The following is a 26,234-nucleotide window of genomic DNA, read 5'->3' on the forward strand; positions in this document are numbered from 1 at the left end:
ATCAGATGAGTATAGTTAAGACATAAAAACGTAACAAATACACTATTCTTCTTTTGCAATTATAATATAGTAAGTATATTCAGAAAACAAGATAACACAAGTCATAAAAATGCAATTTATTTCAACTTATATTCATAACTAAGGTAGTTTTGAAAAAGTAAATCAAAGTTACATTTCATTGTTATAGTAATGAAAACAATTCAATACATTTTCATGTTAATAATTTGAAAGGAAGAAAAATCTAAAATTTTATGGGAAAAACCCTATGCAAAATATATATTTATTCAAATCTTTACATCTTGAATTACTTCAAAATGTGTTTTCACAAGTATTTTGAATTCTCATAACCATTCTAAATCTGAAAAACTTTTACATAATCTTATCTAAACCTAGGAAAAACTGGACAGTAACTTTGATCTCATTTTGGTAATTGTTATGCATTTTATTCTTTTGTTGTTTAATACTACCACTTTTGTACAATTATCAAAGCAAAAAATTGATGGCATACTTTGAAGTAATTGTAACAAAATAAAACTTTTATTTTTTTAGTTACATAAGTTACTTTTTAAACATATAAAAAGTCAATAGTGCCATTAAGTATTAAAAATTTCCAAATCTTCCAAAATGTTTGAATCTTAATCTTGAAAAATTGAACATAAGCTATTTTATTTAGCACATAATATAATACTTTGAAACAATAACTCCTCCCTCAGAAATTGTGAGTATACCTTTCGATTAAACTTAAAAAATTATGTTCATTTTAGGCTGAAATAATTTGAACAAATTTTAAATAAAAGACACAAACATGGATTTTTTACTTCTGGTCCAGAAGACCAACATCGGTCATGAAATTTTTCAACCGTTATCAGAAATGTTCTTTCTGTCCACAACTCAAAAAAAATTTTCATTAGAAAAATGATAGTAATCACATTTTACGGTTATTTTTACACACTACTTTTCATAACTTTCTGTAATTTTTTTCAAAGGTTTATTTGCTCACATATAAAAATTACAATAATTATCTTTACATTTACATATTGCAAGCAAATGATAATCTTATAATAAAAACCTTAATTAAAATAAGCAACAACTTTCTTACACCTAGTCAAGTTCTCTTTTTTTTGTATTAAGAAATTTGAATTTTTTTTTAATTTTGCCCCAGGAAAAAGATTGAGAATTGTTTTAAAAAGATTCAACTTAGTAAAGCTTTTCAAAGTAGTATTAAAAGTTTTTACAAAGTGAGAAATTAACTAACAATCCTTATTTACTTGCATCATATAAAAGTCTTAAGCACTAATTTACAAAATTTTTTACAAGATGCTTCATAATGAGTCTTTTGTATGTAAAACGAAGCATAAAAATGAAATTAGGATTGTAAAGAAATTTTTCCTTAATAAAAAGTCCACAAATTATAATACAGCAGATGATTCTACTTCTTCTTTTAAAATGCAATTTTAAGAAACAAAATTACAGAAATACTGAAGCAAACACTAAGTAATATCAAATCACCTTGAGAAGTAGAATCATTTTTCTTTTTACTATAGATATATAAAACTGCTTTGAACAAAAATTTTCAATTTATATTGACAGTTTTATAAATTTTTGTTTTAACAAATAAAAAGTTTTTCATGAAATTTTGTGAAAAATGTAATGTATGTTTGATATAATGAAATTAAACCAGTTTCTTAGCTTGGAAGAAACTTCTAAGATGTCTCATTTGCCAAAATCCCATTAAAAGCAAAATTGCTGTCTGTGCAATAGAATAATACAGCACACGTTGATTTGTGCTTTCACTGGTCTGACGAAATCTTTCTTCTCGATACTGTGGAGAGAAATTTCACATTAGATATCATTTTAAGTTAATTTCATATCATTAGAATGGAAAGGATTTTTTAAAAATAAAGCTAACACTATATTAGTTGAAATATTAACTGCAAACAATGTAAGGAAAAATTAATATAATTCAGATAAGAATACAGTAGCACCAAGGGCGGATTCAGGGGAGGGTCAAAGGGTCAGCTGACCCCCCTATGACAAGATTTATATTATGATTATTATTAAGCTTCAAACTTTTAGATCCGAAAAAATAGTACCTGCATGGAATCAATGTGAATCTTTTTTTTTTTTTTTTTTGCTTGGTTCTGTTTGGTATTTCTTCTCAGTGCGTCAAAATTCAAAGGCTTGACTTGGATCGTTTACTGGGCATTTGCTATTTTTAATTTTTTGCTAACTTTCAAAAGAATAATCATTTCTAATGAGCTTAACAGAGCACTCTTCCAACTCAAACCACATGTCGTGTATGCATTGTCTGAGCTTTTTTCAACTATTTAATAGCTGTAATCTCATGTATTCAGAGCTTAATGAAATGTGACTAGCCTGTCTACGTAAAAAAATACGAGTTTTGATAAAAATGAGGGGGAATATAATCTATGGCGCAGGCTGCGGTATTGAAAAATGTAGGGGGAAACGTTTGATTGGGTTTCGATAGCATTTGGGGAGGGGGTGCTTGGGGGTATGGGCACCCCTGCTTAACTGATACCATTTTACGTAGGAGGTGTAACGCTGACCATTAAAACTTGACATCCCTTACAAAAATTTTTGGATCCGCCCATGCGTAGCACTCACTTAAGTATGATTACCGAGATAAACACAAAATGTGTGAAACATAACAATACAGTAACTTTCATTTCATTGCCTCAGAGCAACACTAAGACATCTAACCCAAGAAATAACACTAAGATGTCTAACTTTTGCTCTGAGACAATGACTCAGTTTGATCACAGTGATAAAACAATAAAATGTGTGAAACACTTATAACAGTAAATAAATTATGTATATAAGGGAAAATGAATCACAAGTGAACATGTTTCTTTTAATTTTTCAAAAAATAATAATTTCAGAGCAGTATTTCTTTCAGGCCTACAGAGTTCCCACTCTTCCAACAGATTAAAAAACAGGGCCTTTATATGGCCTTTTTACAGCACGATTTTAAAATTAGGGCAAATACAAGCCAATGTCGCACACCAATTTTCTTTGAGGTCTTCAATTTATTTTTATGTTTTTTTTTTTTTTAAATCTATCATTCATAATTGATGAATAATTTTGAAATTCATTTCAAAGCACTTTTTTTTTTTTACTCGACAGCAGAGCTTTAAAACGTTGTAACTAAAGTTCTATGGGAGCACTAGAGTTGTATGAAAGCTCATTTTAAGGAAAACTACATGTGCATTAATTTATTATGTTTATGTACCTTGAATAATTTGAGATTTTTTTTATTTTTTATAAAATGTAAAGTTGAAAATTTTTAAAGATAGTATTTGAAAATTGTTGGAAAAAACACATGATTTTTATTGTAGTTTAATGAATACAGAGAATTTCAGAGTGGGACCAAGAAAGGACAGCAAATAATGTAGGACACATTACTCTAATTTTTGCTAAAACATTTTAGTAACTGCTGAACCCTTTCATGGCTCCGCTGAAAATTTTTGGAAATTTTTATAAATATGCATTAAAAAATCAAACAGTATTTTTTTAAAAAATAAAGGACACCATCATAAAAATTTTTGAAATTTTACATTTTAAAATTTTGCAGCAAACATTTTTTCTCAAAAATTATTCAAGTTACAAACTAAAGTGAATGTAATTATCTTTAAAATGAGCAATTATAAAACTCTGTCGCTTTCATAAAACATGAGCTTTTACATTTAAAAGTGAAATTTTGAAAAAATTGCAAAAAAATTTCTCACACTATTTGCTATTACTACTGAGGCACTCATAGTCCCACTCTGAAACATGTTGGATGTATTCATTAAAATATATTTAAGATTTTTTTTGAAAAATTGTAAAGGACATTTTAAATTCATAATTTTGTGAAAAAGTTTTTCTTGAAAATAAACCATTCACTAAACCAGGGCCAAATTAAGGCATGGGCACATGGGGCACAGGCCAGGGCATTAACATTTGGGGGGGGGGGGCACCAAATTTGTAGCTAAAGTTTTTTTTTTTTAATGGAACAAATTCAAATTGCACCACAGCAAAAGCAAACATTAAGTCTAGGGAAAAAATGAAATCTATTTAAAATTACAAGCTTTTTCAGAAATTTCAAAGTCATTCCAAGCTTAATATTAAATTTTATTGCATTTTAAATGCTACATAAGAGATATCTTTGAAATTTATGTCCTATTGCTGCTAGGCCGCTTAGCAATTTCCTCCAGGAGGGCACTTTGATCATGGGCATGTTTAAGGGAGAGGGAGGGGACAACCTTTCTCCCCTTTGACACTACCTGCTCAAGATGAAAATTTTAACGTCTTTAAACAACTCAAATTATATAAAAGGTGAGGTCCTAAGGCAGAATACTTTCTTATTCTGCAATGTATGGAAAATCATTTGACCATAATTGTTCTGCAAGCACTTCAAGCATTGCATGTGTTGAAACAAGACCTTTTCCGAATATCGTGATCTCAAAATCAAAACTGTTTTGTACAGGAGTATGAAAGGAAGATTTTATTTATTGCTTCTGTATCCAAGTCTTACAGCCGAAAAAAAGCATGAAATTAAAATTTCAGGCACATATTCTTGACAGAAATTGCAAAAATCTGCACTATGTCTCCATTTTTAACACCTTCTGACAGAGAAAACTGTTAAATGTACTACTTTTGGTGATAAAAAGAAACTGACAGTTGTGTGGAAAGTATGTCCCATTTGTAAGCTTTTCTGGTAAATAAAGAATGGGAACTATTATGCGGGAAGAAAATAGACTGTTTTGACGCTCTGGTGGGCTACTAAGCCTAATATTGGTGAGCTCTGCTGCTTACTTATCTGCTAATTAGTAAAAAAAAATTTCAAAATAAGAAGTGCAGAAACTGAGCTCATGTGAGCTCCCATGCAAATTAAGCCCAAAGTGTTGGTATGTCTGGCATTAAGTTCACTGTATTGAGTAATTAAGAGTAATTAAATACAGTAGAATATTAGTTTATACGAGAGAAAAAAAGTTTCAAAATATACATTGCCCTAATTGTTCTATTAAGAAAAAATTAAAGTCACCCTGTTTGGACCCGCATCAAGTTTGTCCTATTACACGTACGTAAGTCTTTGAAACTTGGTACATGCTTTATCTGAACTATGGGGAAAAAGAAATTTGAATTAAAAAACACTGTTTCAAATTTTTAGCAGCAAGCAACAAAGTAACAAAAGAATTTTTTTTTTTAAACCAAAAAAAAAACTTGTTTTCCGACAGAATTTGTTCTATCAGTTTCAAACACATGTTCTAAGTGTGCCACATGCCAATAGCAACAATCAGGGTTATCCCCTCCATCTTCCAAATAAAATTCAAGTACTTTTCAAGGACTTTTTAAGGACATTAAAAATTTTCTCAAGGGCTTCAACTCTAATGAAGGGTATACAAAAAAAAAACAAGATTTGCTTAAGAATGAAGTTATTATCAATGAACTCTTCAGATTTGATGAGCAATACATTTTGTAAGCTTAAAAATTGAAAATTTTTGAAATAAAGATAAAAGTTTTGCATTAGTATGAAAAAGAAAATTTCAAAAGAATGTACAATAGAGAGAAATTTTTAATATGTTGGCTTATCCGAACTTGAATTCAAAATAGTACTTTATAAGAAACTGGAAGGTTGGACTAGATTTTCAGTAGAAAGTATTGTATCATTGTAACAGAACCAAATCAAAATAACAAAAAAAGAAAATTTGTTGTCTATGGAAGGGGCATTTATCAATTTAAAAGTTTCATCAATGAAATAATTAAATAATTTGTAGCCATTATTGATAAACGATCAGGGGTGTATACGTATACAAAGGGAGGGTCATGACCCCCCTAAATCATTCACAACAGTGTAAGTCCATAATGTAAACAATTCAGTAGAATTTTCAATTCATTAATCATTTTTGAAAGTAAGTATCCCCCCCCCTTTTTTTTTTTTTTTTTTTGTAAATTATAATTATTACAGAATAATTTTTTAAGAGTAAATTATAAACGACAAGATTTTATGAAATAATTGTAGGGCTTTTAACACTAATTTTTACTACATTCATGAAAAAAAAAAAGAAAGAAAGAAAGAAATAGAAATTTACAGATTGCATTTTAAAAGTTATAAAAATGCATTTTGGAAAACTTTTGTAAAGATAGGTTTTTATTTATGTATTTATTTGCAAAATAAATAGATAAGCCAATAAATGAAAAGTCGGCAGCAAACTGCATTTTAGATGAAATAGTTTTAGTTTATCGCAAAACCTCTGAAGTAGTGAGGATCAAATACAATTTTCTGATAAAATTTCACTTTTACAGAAAGTAACTAATTAAAAAAAAATAATACATGATTTCCGGACCTTTTTTTGTAATCCTCAGTAGTTTTCACTGAGATAGGCATCCAATTCTGTTTTTGGAAACTTAGGCAATTTATAGTCTTGTCTGCTTCTATCTTGCGAATGACCAAACATGGTGACTACGCGAAAAATTTAAGATAGATTTTTGACCTTGTAAATAATACATAAAAGTAATTATAAATAATTAAAAACCCTCAAAAACTATAATTTAGATGAAAGTGTCAGTTTTTAGCACATTAGCATCCAAAGCAATAAGGATAAAATAATATTCCGAAGATAATATTTGATAATTTGAAGGAAACGATTTCGTATTTTTCAAGAAAATAATTTTTTAGAGGGGTAAAATACGGCACATTTTGTGGAATGTTCCACAGTTTGCATTGCATTGCAATAGACATCCAATTCTGTTTTTGAAAACTCAGGCACTTAAAGAATCTTGTCTACTTCCATCTTGGAAGTGACCAAATATGGCAACTGCGATAAAAAATTAAAATTTCTGTTTTTGAATTCGTAGCACAAAAATACTTATAAAATAAAAAGCCTAATTAAACACCACTTTAATTGAACTGTAATAGCTTTTAGCACATTAGCGTCCAATGCAATAAAAATAAGAAACTTTTAAATACAAAATTTTTCATTTCTCAAGCAAACTATTTTAAGTAATCAAAAAAATATATTTATATATAAATACATAAAATGCTTTACAGCACATTTTATGCTATTTTCATTAGTTTGCATTCAAATAAACATTAAATTCTGTTCTGTTTTTGGAAACATAAGCATTTAAGTATCTTGCCTACTTCCATCTTGTGAGTGACCAAATATGGCGTCTATGTTTCATGTGTAACAGACCAGTATCGCCGTTCTGATCTAAAAACGATCTTCTTTGATGTGCTTATCCTCAAGCGTATGCTTCCTAAGCGATATATTTTCTTCAACCCTCTTGAGTTAGTGCATACTCCCTGTTCATCCCAAGATATTTTTTCTTGGGAACAACATGGGGGGGGGGAGGATAGCGAAAGACATTTTTTTAGGTCACCCCTTTACAAACTAGGTCTGACCTTCAATGGCTTACTCTGATGGAATATGAAGAATGTGCTTCACCGCACAATAGAGGAATTCTTTTGTAGAAATCATAGTTTTCAAGGACTTTTTAAATTTTTCAAGGACTTTGTATGATTTTCAAGTACTTTTAGGATTCTTGAAAGTCAAAATGATATTCAAGGACTTTTCAAGGATTTTTCAAGGCCGCAGGAATCCTGTTTTAAGAAAGAGTTTGGCACAGAAAGGGATAAGTTGAAGTTAATACTTATATTATTCACTAGAAATAAATAAGAATAACATATAAAATATCGGAAAATATACTGACCCAGAATTACCCCACTAAACTGGAGTATAAATCAGCATACCGTATTTTCCTGCGTATAATCCGCGGATAATCTGCTAAAAAAGGCAAAGTTTATGAGGTGCGGATTATCTGTGATTTTTTTTTTCCGCTTAACACCAACGCGTTGAACCTCAATATTTTTACAGTAGGATTCACCAATCGAGATCGTACGCCGACTGAATGTTGTTTATTTTACTAAGCATGCATGTTCTTCATCGCTGCCTGCCTGTATGTTGGTTATTTTACGTTGCTTGAATGTTCCTCTTTGCGATTCAGGTCATGTAAAATAAGCAACATTACAGTGAAATAGGCAGCCATTTGCACAAAATTAGACCGTTTGCTCCTTTGACTTGATTCTTTGCTTTTCAAGCAATTAGCGAACTATAATCAAGATTTCAAAAAGAAATCATTATATTTTAGATTATCTTTCAGATTAATTTTGATTATGCCTTCAAAGTAATTACTTTTCCACGTTTTTAGTTTAGTTGCTCAAATGGTATGTTAAATTCAAACTTTATTTTTTTACATTGTATTATCCGCGGATTATACGAAGCTTTTTTTTTCTTCAGGCCGATTTTAGGACCTGCGGATTATAGGCCGCCCGCGGATAATACGCAGGAAAATACGGTACTTTTATGCCAATTTTTTTTTTAAAAGAAGAAAAATGTATGTAGTTATGAAAAGCTTCGACAACACCAACAAAATTATTCCTTTAACAGTGTTTCACCAACACGAATCTCGGAAAAAATCATGATTTTCCGAGGCAATCTTTTTTGAAGATGTTTTTAGAAGTGTGAAAACTCTTTTTTCTCTCTTATTTACTTCACTGTTGCATTGTTTTTGACTTTGGTATAGGAAAATTGAAAGCATAAGGATGACTTAGTATATAATTTAGTTTTTTTTTTTTGCAAAAACAATTTTTAACAGTAAAAAGTTGGTGACCATTATTTACCCCGGAAAAAGAGTGACACATAATTCCCCTGTGTGACCCTACCTTTTTCCTATGTTTTATTTTTATTTAAATTCATCCAACTAAAAGAATAAAAACCTCTGTAAACCATTCAGTATGTAATGGAAGAAACATTTCACCCACTTCAGATTTTTTTTCCCCTCAAAAACATTTCTTGACACAAAGGCATTTCTTTATTTCTTATGGATAAGACAATTATAAATAGATAGAAGCACAAACATAGATATCAATTGAAATAATTTTCATATTAGCATCAGATTTAATTAAGAAGCTGCTGAACGCTGCAATCAAGGCATAAAAAGGGGAATGGCATTAAAAGTGAAAGGCACATCTTTCCACCCAATGCTATTAGCATGTAACTAAAATTATGAAGGAAAAAAAGATTTCGAAGAATACTCACCCTAGCATAATTTTGTTCTTTTGTAAGCTGCTCAACTTGATCCAACAATTGTCTTACACGGAGTTGCAGTTCTGTCAATTTTTCTTTTTGTGCAACATTTCCATAATCGACTGCATGCTCACCAACTTGGATATCCAAATGAACTCGCTAAAAAAACATTTTTTATAATGTAAGCGCAGTGGATTTTAAACAAGACAAATTCCTTCTGTATACTAATATTACAAATAAATGAACAATAGCAATGTATACAGTGATATTTTTAAGATAAAGAGAGATAATTTATAAGATTAACTCGAATCATGGAAAAATATGCCCATCAAGTGACTTTCGAACAGTATATTGTCGTCTCAGAGCAACTCAGTAAGATAACTGAGTGCTATTTCTGGGATTAGATATCCAGTCTTGCATAATATAGACGAACGCGCGAACAGCGTTCGCATAAAATTTTTGGCTCTGCAGAAAATTTTTTCAAAATTACTAACGTTATAAGAATTTTTTTTTTTTTTAAATCCCACACTTGATTTGTTTCTTCTGAATCATATGCAAAATTGATCTAAAAAATAATGATTTCTCCTTGAAATTGTGATCACTGTATGCTAATTACTCAAAAGGCAAAGGAGTAAACGGTCGTAAAAGGAGACTGCTTCTATTATGACTGTATGGTTTTTTATTTTACACAGCCTGAATCACGTAAGAGGAAAACTCAAGCTACATAAAATAAACAACTTTACAGAATGGTCTCTATTGGTGAATCCTGCTGTAAATTGAGTTTCAGTGCATTGGCATTGAGAAAGAGAAAAATAAAAGCACAGATTAGTCGGCGATAGCGTATAATCCGCACCTCATTAATAATTCTTTAACAGATAATGTGCAGGAAAATACGGTATTTATTTTTGCAGAAGTACTTAATTTTAAACAAATAGTAGTTTTTGTTCATTTGTTTACAAAATCAAATATCTTCATAAAATTTTCAAGTAAAAAGCAGGTAGTTCATGTTTTATCAGATCTACATTAATTTTTTCACAAAAAAATGAAATAATAATGGTCATGTGATTGGTATTGGGCAAAAAAAATGGTTAAGGCAGTTTTCTTCAGTTGGTGAAAAGTGTAAACTATATGTTATTGCAAAAAAAAAAAAAAAAAAAAAATGAAATCATTTTTCTCCGCCTTTTCATATTTTAATATAAATTAAAGGTGAATTAGGCAAAACTATTATTTGCAGAAAATTTTCCAGTTAGGATTTATGTTTGCAGAAAGCTTTTCATTTTATAGAAGTCTGTAGATATCTTACTGTTGCTCTGAGGCAATGATATATAGTGACAGACAAAAAAGTTGCAACACTTGCAGGAATTAACATTTTAAAGGATTTCTCGAGAAATAAGAGAACAATTGTTACCTAAATGTTGCCACATAAAAAGATATACTTCAGCTAACATGTTTCAATAAAAAATTAATCACCCATGTATTTAGGGGACCATAAAACTATAGATTAGCAGTCAGCAAAGGCCAATGAGAGACTATTGCATTGTAAATGACCACCAAAGAATCAAGTCAGTCGCCAAAAGTGGCAACTATGTCTTTACTTGCTAAAAGCAATATTGTGCTACTGTACACTTCAAATCCTATAGTAGCAGTAATCCATCTCATTCAGAACATCAGAGGACCTTACCAAGTGCACATAAAAATTATGACAAACTATTTCAACCCTTCTCTTGAGTCTCTTATTTGCATTGCTTTGATTTTGTACAATTTTTTCCTCCTGTCATTCATTTCAGACTGAATATTTTCAATTAAAGTAACAAATTTAATGATTCCTGTCTTTTCTACATCTACTCGTATTAAAAAATGGTACCTTTTTACCATTATCTTTTCTTTTTATTATTATTTATTTTTTGGTAAGGGTTTGTTTTTGCATTAACAACCTTTTACAATTCCAAATTCCCTAAAAAATAATCATGTCAGACAACAGAAATTTTCCGACTAATAAATAAGCCAAAATGTAACAGGAAATATCAAACATTGTTTAGCACAAATAAACAGATTACTGAATACACATGTTTCAGGGTTTTAAAGACATCCTTTTACTGGAATATCTTTACATCCAAAAGCTCACAACTTTGAATTGAAAAAGGGGTTCCTGGAAACCCTGAAACATGTGTATTCACTAAACTGTTTATTTGTAGTGCTAAACAAAGTCAGATATTTCCTGTTCTTTCTCAGCACAAAGGTATTTATTTCTCAAGCCAAAGCGTGTTCCAAAGCGCATGTCAAACCTAATAAATAAGCCAATGACGTCTAACATTTGTTTTCATTTAGTTACATATTGCTTGAATTTGTTTGTGTTACATTTAAAAACTTGTAAAACATTTCCTTTCACTCATAGGCGAATTTAGGACTGAGTTCCTGGGGGGGGGGGGGGCAGGATTTTTTTTTTTTTTTTTTCTAACAATATTAGTTGTAATCAAGGCTGGTTTAATTTCCGTGGCTCTAAGCTTTTTCAGGTTCTGGGTCTCTTTTGTAGCCCGCACAACTTTTATCTACCAACAACCTACCCAATTTTAAAGGGTCCAGGGGGTCCTACCCAATTTTGGGGGGGGGGTTTCCCCCTTGGAGGAATTTTTGTAAAATAGATATAAAATTTTGCATTTTGAAGCCTTATTAGAGGCAATTAGAACTACCAAAATCTCAGAAAAATAGCAAAATACTGTTTTGTGAATTACGATAATAAACAGTAAAAATTGTCTTCTGGTTGACAAATCAGTGACAGCAGTCCTTTGAGAGAAAAAGTGAGGGAGCCGCCCATTTGCACAAATGCATATTTTATACACTTGATAAGAAAAAATTGAAACACCCTTTGCTTAGGAATTTCAAACACTCATCTAATCCGTTTTAAGGACTCGAGAACAATTAAAATTATTTAAGACACTTCATTTGCCCTTTCCAGTCTGTGAAATTTTTTTACTAGATTATACAGTTTTACAGTATTGTTCAAACTTTGTAAGAAACAACTTCTTTAAGTTTTAAAGACAAAAAAAATTTTCTCATTGCAACAACTTTTTTTTTTTCCAATTACAAGCAGTGCAGAAAACGAAAAGGAATAGAGGTAGTGTTTTTTTTTTTTTTTCTGGGCTGAACAGATTAACAATATGCAGTAGAAGTAAGATAGAAGCAAGCAATACAAAAGAATTTCCAAAATATTGCACTGTATTTGGGATTATATAAACAGCAAGATATGAAAAATGTGAATCATAAAAATTTATCTCAAGTAATATTACGAAAACGCGAGAACCACGATTTTTACATTTTTGCTGCAGGATGAGGCAAGGAACTAAATTTAACATATTTTGGCATCTATCCCTCTACCCCCTTCCATTTGTTATAAATGCTTGAATTTATGGTTTGTATCCATGCTTTTCCTAATTTTTTAAGATTTTCAAGTACTTTAAAATGAAATTTATTTTTTCAAGTTCTTTCCTTTTTCTTTCTTTCTTTTTCTTTTTTGTTGAAGAACAAATCATGAAATTTTGGGAGTTAGGGACCTTCAACAAAGCGGGTGCCCTAAGCTATAGTTTGTTTAGTTTATAGGTAAATCCGTTTTTTTTTAAATCTTTGTTTCAGTTTCTAATTTGTTGAAATATCGTTGATTATTTTAAGTATTGCAGCTGAATACATAGCTCGTTCAGAGGATATTTTCATTTATATACTTGCCCTAATAACTTAGGGGGGGTGCCCCCTCCCTAGAAAAGGATGGTCGCTATTCTCTTCATTTTCTCTCCTGAACTATTCTAAAAAGAAAAAAAAATCATAATTTTTTACTTTTAAGGTTTTGAAAGGTATTTTTTACTATGTATAAAGTTCTCCCAAGACTGGGGGGGCATTGACCCCCCTCCCCCCCCCCATAAATCCGCCCATGCTTTCACTGTATGCTTACATGTTTATACAGTAAAATCCTGATTTTAGGTTCCTCTGAATCAACCTTTTATCTCGCATTTAATGTTTTTTCATCGTGGCTCATCATCAGTTTTTCAGCTATGTATTTCCTGCATTTTATGCTTTGTTCACCCAGTCTCTTGAGTTACGAAAAACTGGGGTTCCTCTGTAGTAAAAAATATATCAAGTCAAATTTTGTTTGCAGTTTTTGCAGAGAATCATAATATTTTAATTTGTTGTTAATATTATTAATAGTGGATAATGTGTTTACTTTTTGCACTGTGTGCATACTTGTTTTTTAATTGACTATTAAAAGTGCAAAAGTGGCTACTATTCTTTGTGTCTTTGGTAGCTGTAGCTAGTGGCTACTATTCAGGCTTTCTAGTTCAGCGTTGTTGCAGAGCCAACCCCCTCTCCCCCCACCCTCCTTTTCCAAAAACTAATGACATCCCAACAAAACATAAATGCAAAAGGCGGCAAGTTCGGTCGATATGAGGTACAGGGCAGACAGTGTCACTGACAAAGAGTTTGGATCTAACTAGTAATGTCGGCCCTACTTAACAAATACCGCCAGTTCCAAGAAATATTATTCGATTAAGCGGGGAAATTTTTTTAACGTTCCCGAATTGACAACATTTGTCTTAAAACATAATAATAAATCAGTATGGAAGTAAATAATATGATTGTTAAATACATTTAAATAAGCTAAGTAAACAACAGATTAGCACAAAAATTAAGCATTAAAAAAAGGCCATATGAAAATTAAAGATATGTAACTTACAACCAAGGATGCAGAAAATGTTTCTAACACCAACATTTCTCCCAATCTATATGAAAATTTCCTCAAAATTTTACAATATGCTTTATGTTTCAGATAAAAATTCATTCCTTTTACTATAGGTAGAGATAATTTTGGGGAAAGAAAAAAAAAGCAATTGCATCTTTAAAAGTAATAGAATGAACTAGTAGTCTTAGAACTCGGTATCTAAAAAGTAAATTAAGTAAATGCATGTAAGTTTTAATTAAAATCTCATATCTACATTTATTATTAAATGTGTGTAAATTATTATCCAACAAATAGTTGATGAAAATATAAAGAGTGGTGATGCAAAAGAAAATGCATTTAAAAGACACTTGCAGAAAAAAAAATTGGATTTTTTTTTTTTTTTTTTTTAAATCGAATCAGCAAAATTTTCTTCAGAAGGTTCAAATTTCCCCCGATCCTAGATCGCTGGATCGGACATATTCTGCATCCATGCTTACAACTTGAGACATTAAATCTTTGTTTTGGCACTGTTTTTCAGTGCATTATTTTTTGAATAAGTGCATAATAGTGGATGGCTTTCTCAAGATCTTTTAAGAACTTGCCTAACTCCTTTTCTCTCTCCCTGTCTGCCATGTCTGCACATTGAATATTTATCAATTATTATCATCTACAATGTTAGTATTTCTTTGTAAGATTTAATTTAAATATAGGCGGGGTTATCTTTATTTGTGGTAATAGTAACTACAAAAGAAATTAGATAGTGTAGTGAAATTAGATAGGATAGTGGATATTATTCGATTATCCAGGGAAATTATTCGATTAAGCGGGGACCTTTAACATTGCACCGATGGGGAAATATTCGGTTCCGGGAGGTTTTATTCGTATAAGCAGGTATTCTTTTATGCGTTATGCGATTAAGCAGGGCTGACAGTACAAAGTTCCAAAGCAGTTCCTTATAGATGTTGGATTACCCCCCCCCCCCCACGTTCTTTTAGACAATATTTTTTTACTTTCTATGATATTGGATTCAATACTAGGTAAGTTACTTTTAAATTGGAGCAGTCAAATGTTTTGAAATTAGTTTACCCACTGCTAAAACTTGCCGCAAGTTTAAAATCCAGCATCATGGAAAATAAAAAAATGCTTTCTAAATGATTGCAGAACATGAGACAGTTCAACGTCTACAAGGAACTGCTACGGAACTTGGTACCGGTCAGATCAGAACTACTTTGTTGGTAACACTGCTTGCCCCGAACCTCATTTTGACCAAATGTTGTGCCTTTTGCACATTTATGCAGACCCTACCCCAGGCTTGGGCGGGAGGGCGGCGCGCCCAATTTGCCCTTTAATTCTTAGAATGCGCCCTACTTACCGTTTTATCGGCACCCGGATTGCCTTTTCGTCCAAGAACTGGCACCCTTTTGCTTTAAGATTGTTACTAGGAAAAGGAAGGGAGCCAGTGTCCCCTCCCCTTCTTTTCCTACAATGTCTTTCTTCTAAGTGAAAATAGCACATGTCCGTCCCTCCCCCTCTCCTCCCAACTTGGATTGCCATTGAGCTGACTATGAGAAAAGCATGCCTTCCATTATCAGTTACCACAAGGGATAAAAAAGGCCTGGGCATTGTGGAGACTAAACTATGTTCTTCAAAGGACTTTTCACTTTGGAAACAATACTAATAAGCCACTGCTAAATTCCCAGAATCACTTCCGAACTCCTTGCCTCAGGGTTTGCATCACTGCTTATACAATAATGGGGGGGGGGCTGTTTACACTAGTTTCCAGGGAAGAATCTTGGCTGTCATCCTTCTTCCTTATCGCTTCATGACAAGGGAAGCGTTTCTTTGTCCAATTGACATGTGTTTTAAGATAATTCTCACTCTTCTCTTCTAACTAGATAAACGTTAAGTTAGCCATGCATTTTGTAACATTCAAATTGAAGTTTTTAATAGTGCTTTTACATTTTGAATCAGAATTAAGCAGATGCAGTGGAGCGCCACAAATCCACCGACCTGAAATCTGCCAATAACCCAAATCCGTGTCATTTATTTTGTGCTGTGAATTTATCTTTTATTTTAATTTTATTTCAGCCTTTAGTAATCAAAATTGCGATTATTTGCTAAAACAGTTATTTTTGCAAATAATTCGGGGTTAATACGATGTTTTATCATTATGCATTATATGCACGCTAAGCATTTTTTGGTCTGAAAAATACCTTTGTATTGTTGGCTCAGTATACTTCATTATGTACTACTGGGCAATTCCATGGTGTCGGACGTAAAAAATGAAGAAAAATTTCTCAGTTTTAATTCCATTTACCAAATATAAACTGTTCCAAAATGATCAAATTTATTTACAAGATACTTACTACATCCCACTCAATAAAAAATCATGTTAGTTTTTCAAAATAGATCCCTAAAGTATAAATTTAAAAATTTTAAAGAGTTGGTGTCGGACGTAAACACACAAATAGTAAAATTGATGGTTCACTTAAAAATGATTAAAAGTCTGTGAATTGGCTTACATTTTAATTTTAAAAACATCATAATTCTAAAGTACACTTATGATTGAAGCATATATTACAGTTTTCAAATGATATTATAAGGAATAAAATTATTTTAAAAAATATTTTTAGCTTGGTGTCCCGGACGTAAATTTTCGGTGTCGGACGTAAATTGTTCATATTGGATGTAAACTATTGATCTGAAATGTAAATACGTAACAATGATTACAGTTATAAATATGTAAATTATAGGTTACATATACTGAAACAAAATTTACCAAGTAAATTCAAAAGTAGGGTTTATTGGAGGAAGTGGGACACTAGGGTAAGTGTGTCACCCCCCAAAAACTGAAATATCCATATGGTTTTTATACTTTTTTACATTGATCATGTCATGGTTCATCATAGTGATTAGTTTTGCATATATTTGGGTTTAGTGAAATTTTTTATAGGTTAGAGAACTTAGTCAAAAAAAAAAAAAAAATCTGAACAATATTTTTTGGCGAGGTTAAGCAGCATTTTTCAAAGAAGTGTTTCCCGGTTAGCATTTATTTTTTTATGATCATTAAACATTCATGTACAGTTTAACTTAAAGTGCATACTGCAGTCAGAATTTTTGAGTAAAATATTATTAAAAACTGTTTTAGAGGAGGGACCCCCACTTATCCCGTAAAATTTTGCTATAAGACGTCCCCACACTATGGGGTAAGTAGTTCCCCCCTCCCCAACAGTGAGGATTTGAAAATCAAAAGCAATTTTGATGAAATATTTGTATTACTGAAATACAAGACAACTATGATGACTTAGTAGGAATTGATAGTTCAGCTACAAAAGCTGGTGATTAGTTATTTGTGAAACTTACATGAAAGAAAACCATCAAGATTTATATGGGTTGAATGTTGATAATGGTTCTTCCTTAGCCAACTTTACATAGACGCACTCATTTAGTGTTTCTAATTTCTTTTTACACTTACAGTTTTGGCAAATTTGTCAAAATTGGTCTTAATCAACTGTATTACGTTCATTCAACACACCTTTTCTCAAAAGGGGTCCTACTTACCCCTATCAACCCTAAATGTATATACAATAAATTCACTAAGTTATTTTTTATGCATATTTCACTTTAACTTTGAAATTAAAGGCAAAAAAAAGGAGAAACACAGTTGAAAACATATGCTATTTAAAGGAATGTAACAGTGTCGGACGTAAAAAGGACGTAAAAATTTTTTTACGTCCGACACCTAGATTTTAATAAAAAATATTCACTTGTTACAAAATGAAAATAGGTTACATCAAAGAGATTGAAATTCTTACTTTGTACCCAAAAATACATGTATGTAGCTTTAAAATTATTGGCTCAGCATAATTAACTGCCCATTTTGGTGTCGGAGGTAAAACACTTAATGTACCCCAGAGGAATTCTTTTACAAATCAAAATGAATTATATTTTGACACATTTTTGCAACATCACCAGCAACACTCTGTATCTTTAAATGGTTATTCATCTCAATTCATAATATTAGCATGAATGTTTTGGAAAAAACAGAATTTCTTCGAGAGTCTCCAAATATGGTTTGAAAATACTCAAGATGTTGACCTTGGTTTAACCTGCTGTAACTTATTTATAACTGAAGTGATCAAATTTTCGACAGGCATTTCAAAATATACAACTCTTTACCTTTAAAATGACACCTCATTTGTTTACATATTTTAATTTTAAAAATTTGATCATCTGGTTGACCTTATCATGGAATTGCCCTACTGGAAAAATAATAAGAAATATCGAAAACCGAAAGCAGATGCTAAATACTGCTGCAGATTTACAGCAAAACGCTAATATTTCGCGTGACACATGGCATCAAAAAAATGCAAAAATATGAAAAGGTACAAGGAATTCAGCATGTAAAAGCCAAATGTGGATGATTTTGGGCATTTCAATTGAAAACAAATGACTTAATTGAAAATAAATACCAAGTGCTTTCAAACTAGCGCTGTTTACTGGATTTTGTTTCCTTATGGTGGTAGCTAGTCCAAGAGCAATTGTTACTTTTGGATTTAAAAGATTTTTAAGTCACAGCTAGTAACAGCTGCAAGAATTAGTTACATATTTTTTTTAATGATTATAAACTATTCAACTGCCCTAGGAAGTAATCCATGAATGTTTCAAAGTTTTTATAGTTGCAATAGTAAGACATTTGATCCCAGGAATAACAGTATATATCCTACGACTATATCCACTAATGCATTGAAGCGATAACATGTCTTTTAGTTTTGAAAAAATGCCTTTTAAAAAACAGCACCCTGGCCTTTTATAATCCTGGAGGAAATTGTTAGAATTATTTATGTAAATTAGATCTGCACACGTGAACTAGTTTATATACTGTAACCGCACCTAATGCGAATCTTGATCATTCATTGAATTTCTGAAATTTGCCAGTTATATAGATAAGTTGTAGTAGTGCATGAAGCTACGAAAAATGTCGTGTCAACTAATAAAGAATTAACTTGTATGCATTTGTGAATTACTCAATAGTTATCATGAAACTTGACTACTTGAACAAAAATTATATCATTTTTTGGCGCCCAACTAGTGCGGCACGAATGCGAATGGAATAAATGAAGTTCAGAACAGTAGAAGTTGTAATTTGGAAGCAGACGTATTGTTGAAAAACGCTGTCTTGAAGTATCGAATGAAGATTGAAATATTGCATTAAGTTGAATTTGACAACGGAATGAATAGATTTGTACATCATGGCAGTTTTTGTCCGTTTCGATAAAATTACACCAACAGAATTTTCTATCGTCTGGATAGTACTGGTGTGTGCGAGTTTTTCATAAAGGTAAGCGATTAAAAATGTCAGTAGAAGGGAATATAGTAAAGACAGCTGCTGAACTTAATAAATTTAAAGCTGCTAGAAAAACAATTCGGATTGCAGTAACTAAACTTGTAAATTGTATAGAATCAGGTCTGCAAAGTGAAACTTTTGATAGAAATGCAATTGAGGAAAATTTATTTTTGCTTAATGCTAAAGAATCAGAGTTAAAAATTCTTAATGAGCAGATATTTAATTGTTCTGTCGGGGAGGAAGCTGAAATAGAAAAGGAATATAGTTCCGTGTTAGAGTATGAGGAAAAAATTAGTTTATGTCAATTTAGAACTAAAAAGAAATTAGATTCTATTTCAAATGCTGTACAAAATCAAAATCAATCCACTGGTGACCACATTGTTTCATGCAAAAATGAGGTAAAAAATAACATTCGTTTGCCTAAGATTTCAATTTCTAAATATTACGGAGATCCAAGCCATTTTTTGGAATTTTTTAATTCGTTTGAAAATGCTATCGGGAATAATTCTGAATTATCAAAGATTGAAAAATTTACTTATTTGAAATCGTTATTAGGAAGAGCTGCGTTAAATGCAGTATCTGAGTTCTCACTTTCAGATGAGAATTATGACGCTTGTATAGGTTTGATTTAAGAAAGGTTTGGACGCGTAGATTTAGTTATTTCTTCCCACATGAATAATCTTCTTAATTTGGATCCTGTAAAGTATTCGTCTAATGTAAAAGCTTTAAGAACACTTTACGATTCTTGTGAAATAAACATAAGAAGTCTGAACTCATTGGGGATTGTTTCAGAATCGTATGGGAGTCTATTAGGACGAATTATTTTAAAATTGTTGCCTGATGATATGAATTTAGAATTTAATAGAAAACGTAATTCGAAAAAACAGTATAATGTCACGGAGCTTTTGAATTTCATTAGATTAGAGGTAGAAAGTTTGGAAGCCTCGAATGTAATTATAAATTCAAAGAAAAGGAAATCAAATAGTGAGTTTGTGCAGAATAAAAATAATTACTCTAGAAGTGTTCCCACAACTTCGGCGCTAACCACAATGACTAATTCATACTGCTATTATTGTAATGAAAATACTCATGTTAGAAAATGTGAGAAAACAAATGAACAAAAAAGGATGATTCTAAAGAATCAAGGGCGTTGTTATAAATGTTTTAGAAAAGGGCACGTTTTGTTTAAATGTAGGGTAAAAATTCCACCTTGCAAAGTTTGTAACAGTGTAAATCACAATAAATTGTTCTGTAGGAAAATTGTTTCAGATTCTGAAGATAAAGAAAATGCGATTGCATCTTTGTCGCTGAATTCAAAGACAATTTCTGAAACTGCTGATAAAGGTATATATCTGCAAACTTGTACTGTTCATGTTTCAGATAAAAATAGCTTGTTAAGTCAAATCACGCGCATTTTGCTTGATTCAGGGTCACAAAAAACGTTCATTAAATCAGAATTAGCAAAGGAATTAAAATTAAAATGTATAAGAAGGGAAAAACTGTACATATATTCTTTTGGATACATTAAGGGTAAATTGAAAGAATATGATGTTGTCAAAGTTAAACTAAAAAGTATGCATGAACCTAATAGTTGTATAACAATTGAAGCCCTTGTAACAGATACAATTTCTGGAGCGCTTATAAAAGTACACTCGAGAAGTATTTTAGAAATGTTGAAAACGGAAAATTTACAGTTAGCCGATAATGGGGAGTCCTCTGAAATAAAATTATTGCTGGGTTCTGATTCGTGTTGGGAAGTACAAACAGGTCAAAAGAAACGAATTAGTAAAAGGTTATTTGCAGTTTCTTCATTGTTTGGGTGGTCGTTAGTTGGAGCTTTCGGGGAAAATCAATCTAGTGCTTCTATGTTTACAATTGGTGCTACGCAATGTGAAAGGGAGGATCATAGTTCAATTAATGATAGTTTGAGAAAATTTTGGGCTTTAGATCATATGGGTTTGGAGGAAAAAGATGATAAAAACGATGAATTGGTCATAAAAAAGTTTGAAAGTGCATTGAATTTCAAAAATGGGAGATATGAAGCTGGTTTGTTATGGAAGTCAAATCATGAACATTTGGCTAGTAACTTTGAAAATGCTAAACTGCGTCTTATGCATTTATCAAACAAATTAATTAATGATGAGTGGCTTAGGGAAAATTATGATAGTATCATAAATGATCAGTTAAGGAACAAAATAATTGAAGAATGTGGCGTTGAAAGTCACGATGGCAATACAATGTACTACATGCCGCATTCTCCGGTCGTAAGAAAAAATGTGACAAAAACTAAAGTCCGTATAGTGTATGATGCGTCATCAAAAGTTAATGATGAGGTATCTTTAAACCAATGTTTGATACCTGGCCCAAATTTAAACCCTTCAATTTTAGATTTGATATTGTGTTTCAGGCAGTTTAAATATGCATTTTCGGCAGATATCGAAAAAGCCTTTCATCAAATTGGGATTGTAGAAACTGATAGGGACGCATTGCGATTTTTGTATTTTGACAATGAATTAAATATAAAACATTATCGTATGACTCGTGCAACGTTTGGAGTTGCTTGTAGCAGTTTTATTCTCGCATGTACTATAAAACATCACATAAAGAAATTGTCAGTGGAAAATCCAGAGATTTTTAAGATGTTAAATAATTTTATTTATGTAGATGACATTTTTTACGGTTCAGATTCCGTAGAACATGCCTTCAAGTTGAGCACTGAAGCTTATAATGTACTTAAAGAAGCGGGAATGAATTTGCGTCAATTTAGTACAAATTCAGAAGAGCTTGAAAAAATCTGGGATAAGAATGGAATTGTTGAGGTACAAAAAGAGCACAATGATACTTTAAAGGTACTAGGACTTAACTGGTGTAATAGTAAAGATGTATTGTTTTTAAATATAGATAAGTTGTCTGAAACACTAAATAAATGTAGAATAATCACAAAAAGAAACATATTAAAAGTAACCGCTACTATTTTTGATCCGGTAGGATTTATTTCACCTTTTGTATTGAGAGCGAAATTAATAATGCAAAATCTTTGGCAGTTGGGTTTAGAACTTGACGATGAAGTTCCAATTGAATGCAAACAAATGTGGTCCGAGTGGTGCGATGAAATAGAAACTCTAAAGAAATTCGAAATTTGCCGCGAATATTTTCCTTGCGAACTAAATCATAATAAGAATAAAGAATTGCATATATTTGGTAATGCATCAATAACAGCTTACGGTTCAGTAGGGTATTTAAGATCGGTTGAGGACTGTACTGTAGCATTTGTTATGGCAAAATCTAAAATTGCGCCGATTAAACAAAAACTCACACTACCAAGACTAGAATTGTTAGCTGCATTAACGACATCAAAACTCGCAAAGTATCTAAAAGATTTGTTTTCCATTCAAGAAGAAAACATTTACTTGTGGACTGATAGTCAGATCATAATACATTGGATTCGAAGTGCCCCTGAGCGATGGAAATTATTTGTCAAGAATAGAGTATCCGAAATACAATCTTTAACAAAATTTAATGCATGGGGACATTGCAGTGGATCCGACAATCCGAGTGATATATTGTCACGTGGGTGTTCTGCTGAACATTTATTGTCATCAAAATTATGGAAATCCAGACCAGATTGGTTGTCCGAATCAAAAAACAATTGGCCCAAGAAAATGCTATGGACATCTCGACTTTCTGATGTGAAGCTAGAAAAGAAGAAATGTGTTGCTGAAAATACAGTTCTACCTTCTGTTGCGGTGAATTCTGACAGTCTTCTGAATCTTGAAAAGTATAGTAAACTAAGTCGAGCTGTTAGGGTGACCGCATGGATACAAAGATTTATTTATAATGTAAGGTGTAAAGCTGACAAGAAAAAAGGTCCCTTAAGAGCTGAAGAACTTTTCGCTGCAAAGTTAAGTTTGATAAAGGAAATTCAACATGAGCATTTTAGTGACGAAATCACTTGTTTAAAACAAGAACATCAAATTAGTAGAAATTCTAAAATTCATGAATTGAATCCATTCCTCAGTGAAGACGGGATATTGTTAGTAGGAGGCCGACTACAAAAATCGACTTTGAGTTTTTACGAAAAACATCCAATTATTATTCCATCAAAAACTCATTTTACTGAAATCTTGGTGCGAGATGCACATGAAAAAGTTTTCCATTCGGGAATTGCAGGTACTCTTGGGTACCTTCGGGAAAAATATTGGATAGTTAGAGGACGGCAGAATGTGAAACGCATTGTAAGAAAATGTATCATCTGCCAGCGGTTTAATTTCAGACCAATGCAGCAAGATATAGCCCCTTTGCCATCTGCCAGAATCGAAAAATCAAATCCGTTCGATGTTTTATTTGGCGTGGACTATGCTGGACCTCTGTTTGTTAAAAACGAAGATACGAAGTATTATATTCTTCTGATTACCTGTGCGGTGACTAGAGGTATTCATCTGGAATTAACTAAAAACTTGACTACGGAATCTTTCTTGCAAGCTTTCCGTAGATTCGTGTCAAGAAAAGGATTATGCTCTGTTATCTATTCTGATAATGCAAGAACATTCAAGGCAGCTGATGCAGAGCTTAAAAAGATGTGGCAAGTATTAAGTCATCCTGACGTAAAGAACTTTTATGCCGCAAAAGGTATACAGTGGAGATACATCGTAGAAAAAGGAGCATGGTGGGGTGGCTTCTATGAGAGACTTGTACGATCAGTCATGATTATGCTAAGAAAAACACTTGGTCGCTCCTCACTGCATGCCGACGAGTTGGAAACTGTTTTGATTGAAATAGAATCGGTGATAAACCACATACCTCTGACGTACATTGAGGATGATCAACATGAATACCAGGTATTATCACCTGCTCATTTTCTTTTAGGAAATAAACCATTAAATTTGCCTCCAGTGAAATATACAGACTTTGTGCCTACTAGTAATAGGAAAATTATGTGTAAAATGTATCAATATCGTGAAAGACTTAAATAGATTTTGGAAGTTGTTCTACAAAGACTATTTGTTGCAATTAAAATCGGTAAACGGTGCGAAAAACCACAAAACTAAAACAGAACTAAACATGAATGATATTGTTGTAATAAGAGAAGAACTTTTACCGCGTAACATGCGGAGATTAGGAAAGGTTGTTAAGACTTTTACTGGAAGAGATGGATTAATTCGCAGTTGCGAAATTAAAACGGAAAGAGGCATATTAAAAAGGCCAGTTCAGTTGCTGGTTAAGTTAGAATGTGAATGAGTTGTTACATGTATTTAAAATTGTAAATTATTGTGAACATTTGTTTTTAATTGTTGTATAAAGTTAAAAGTTTACTAATATTTGATATTCTTACTAACAAGTTTATGCTATAAAAAAAAGTTTACTAAAATTGTTGTTTAAACTAAAATTTGAACTTTTTTCAATTTTGTTAATTTGAATTGTTTGATAAATTCTGATAAAATTTGAAAAATTTTAAATGTAAAAATTTCTTCATTTAAAGTTATTTTTTAAAGGTATTTTGAGATATTTCTGAGAAGTTTGGTAAGTAATTATTTGAAAAAAAAAAAAGACGATTGAAATTGTTTAAAAATAATATTTGAATTTGATTTTTGAGCATCTTGAAGCTCTAATATGAAAGTTATTGGGTTCTTAGTGTTCTGAACATTCTGTTCAGCCGGGCCCAGTATGTTAGAATTATTTATGTAAATTAGATCTGCACACGTGAACTAGTTTATATACTGTAACCGCACCTAATGCGAATCTTGATCATTCATTGAATTTCTGAAATTTGCCAGTTATATAGATAAGTTGTAGTAGTGCATGAAGCTACGAAAAATGTCGTGTCAACTAATAAAGAATTAACTTGTATGCATTTGTGAATTACTCAATAGTTATCATGAAACTTGACTACTTGAACAAAAATTTTATCAGAAACTCTGTTTATGTTTGTTGAAATTCATTATTCTATGGATGAGAGAAGCGTCAAGTGCAGTCCTGCTACTTATGGGTTCACCAAAGCAAGCCCAGCCCAAAAAGAAGTACTTTAAAAGCACTGGTTTTCAAGAGGCTTTAATCTTAACAAGCAGGCCATAATTGTAAAAATTTAGCCTCGGCAAACAATTTATTTCTCATTATTCTTTTTTGTCCACATAAAACTGGCAAAATCTTCAGCAAGGATATTTCTGTTGGAAACTATGTTTAATTTTATGTGCATAAAAAAATAAGTGAGAAAATATTGCCAGCAAAGTTCATATGTTATGTGACAACCCGGGTGAAGTCAGGGTCATATTTACTTTACAAACGAAAACAAACACACTAAAATACTGGTCAAGTTAAAAAAAGTTTTAAAATATCATACCAATTGACTGCCACTGAACCACTTCGTAGTGTTGGAATATAAACAAATAACATGTTCGCCGGGTGTATTTGATGTGAACGTAAATTTGCCCTCAGAACTGTAAACTTTAGAGAGTATAATTTTGTCATCAGGATCCCTTATCTCAACATGCATACCGACGCCAGGACTCGATGGCATAAATCCTCCGGTTTTGGGATCGTGAAGTTCGCATTTATAATTTCCTACGGAAATAAGAAACATCAAAATACAGTTCAGATAGTACATAATTTTAAACTTAAAGTAAACAATCTTTAAAATAATTCAATTTATTAATGACTAAAACAAAATGACGTTAAAAGAGTGCTATATCACACATTCAACTTTAAAATCAATTAAACAATTGTAAATATAGTAGAACATAAGGTACCAGGACTCTGAAACATATTTTGATATCTTGGGAATAATAATCTCAGAACTTTCAAATCATCATCAATACTACTAAAAATATGCATGACGCTGTTCTAAATCTTACCCACTACTAGTGTTTCGTCGGGAATTTCTTCTATAAAGCATTTTCTTTCCGTTTCAGCAATATGAAAATATAACGCAGACGAAAATCTCAGAGACATACAAAGACAAAAAATTACAGAAAGTACTTTTTGACACAGCATGGTTATATAATAAATATTTACACCGAAACGCTAGGAGTCAACAGAAAAGGCAAACCAAATTTCGTTTTTACACCGCGGCCGCTGCCACATACGTCTACTAACT

At 31.7% G+C, this 26,234-nt stretch overlaps 1 protein-coding gene across 1 annotated transcript; it reads right to left on the bottom strand.

Annotated features, from left to right (window-relative positions):
- Positions 1 to 101: 101 nt before the first annotated feature.
- LOC129221856 (transmembrane emp24 domain-containing protein eca-like) lies at positions 102 to 26,234 on the bottom strand. The gene is made up of 4 exons (XM_054856205.1): positions 25,993 to 26,234; positions 25,482 to 25,702; positions 9,102 to 9,248; positions 102 to 1,822 (listed from the first exon to the last, which is right to left on the bottom strand). The coding sequence occupies exons 1-4, from the start codon at positions 26,129 to 26,131 to the stop codon at positions 1,673 to 1,675; spliced, it is 657 nt and encodes a 218-aa protein (XP_054712180.1). The 5' UTR covers positions 26,132 to 26,234; the 3' UTR covers positions 102 to 1,672.

This window comes from Uloborus diversus, chromosome 5 (genome assembly GCF_026930045.1).
Source record: "Uloborus diversus isolate 005 chromosome 5, Udiv.v.3.1, whole genome shotgun sequence".
NCBI classification, from domain to species: Eukaryota; Metazoa; Arthropoda; class Arachnida; order Araneae; family Uloboridae; genus Uloborus; species Uloborus diversus.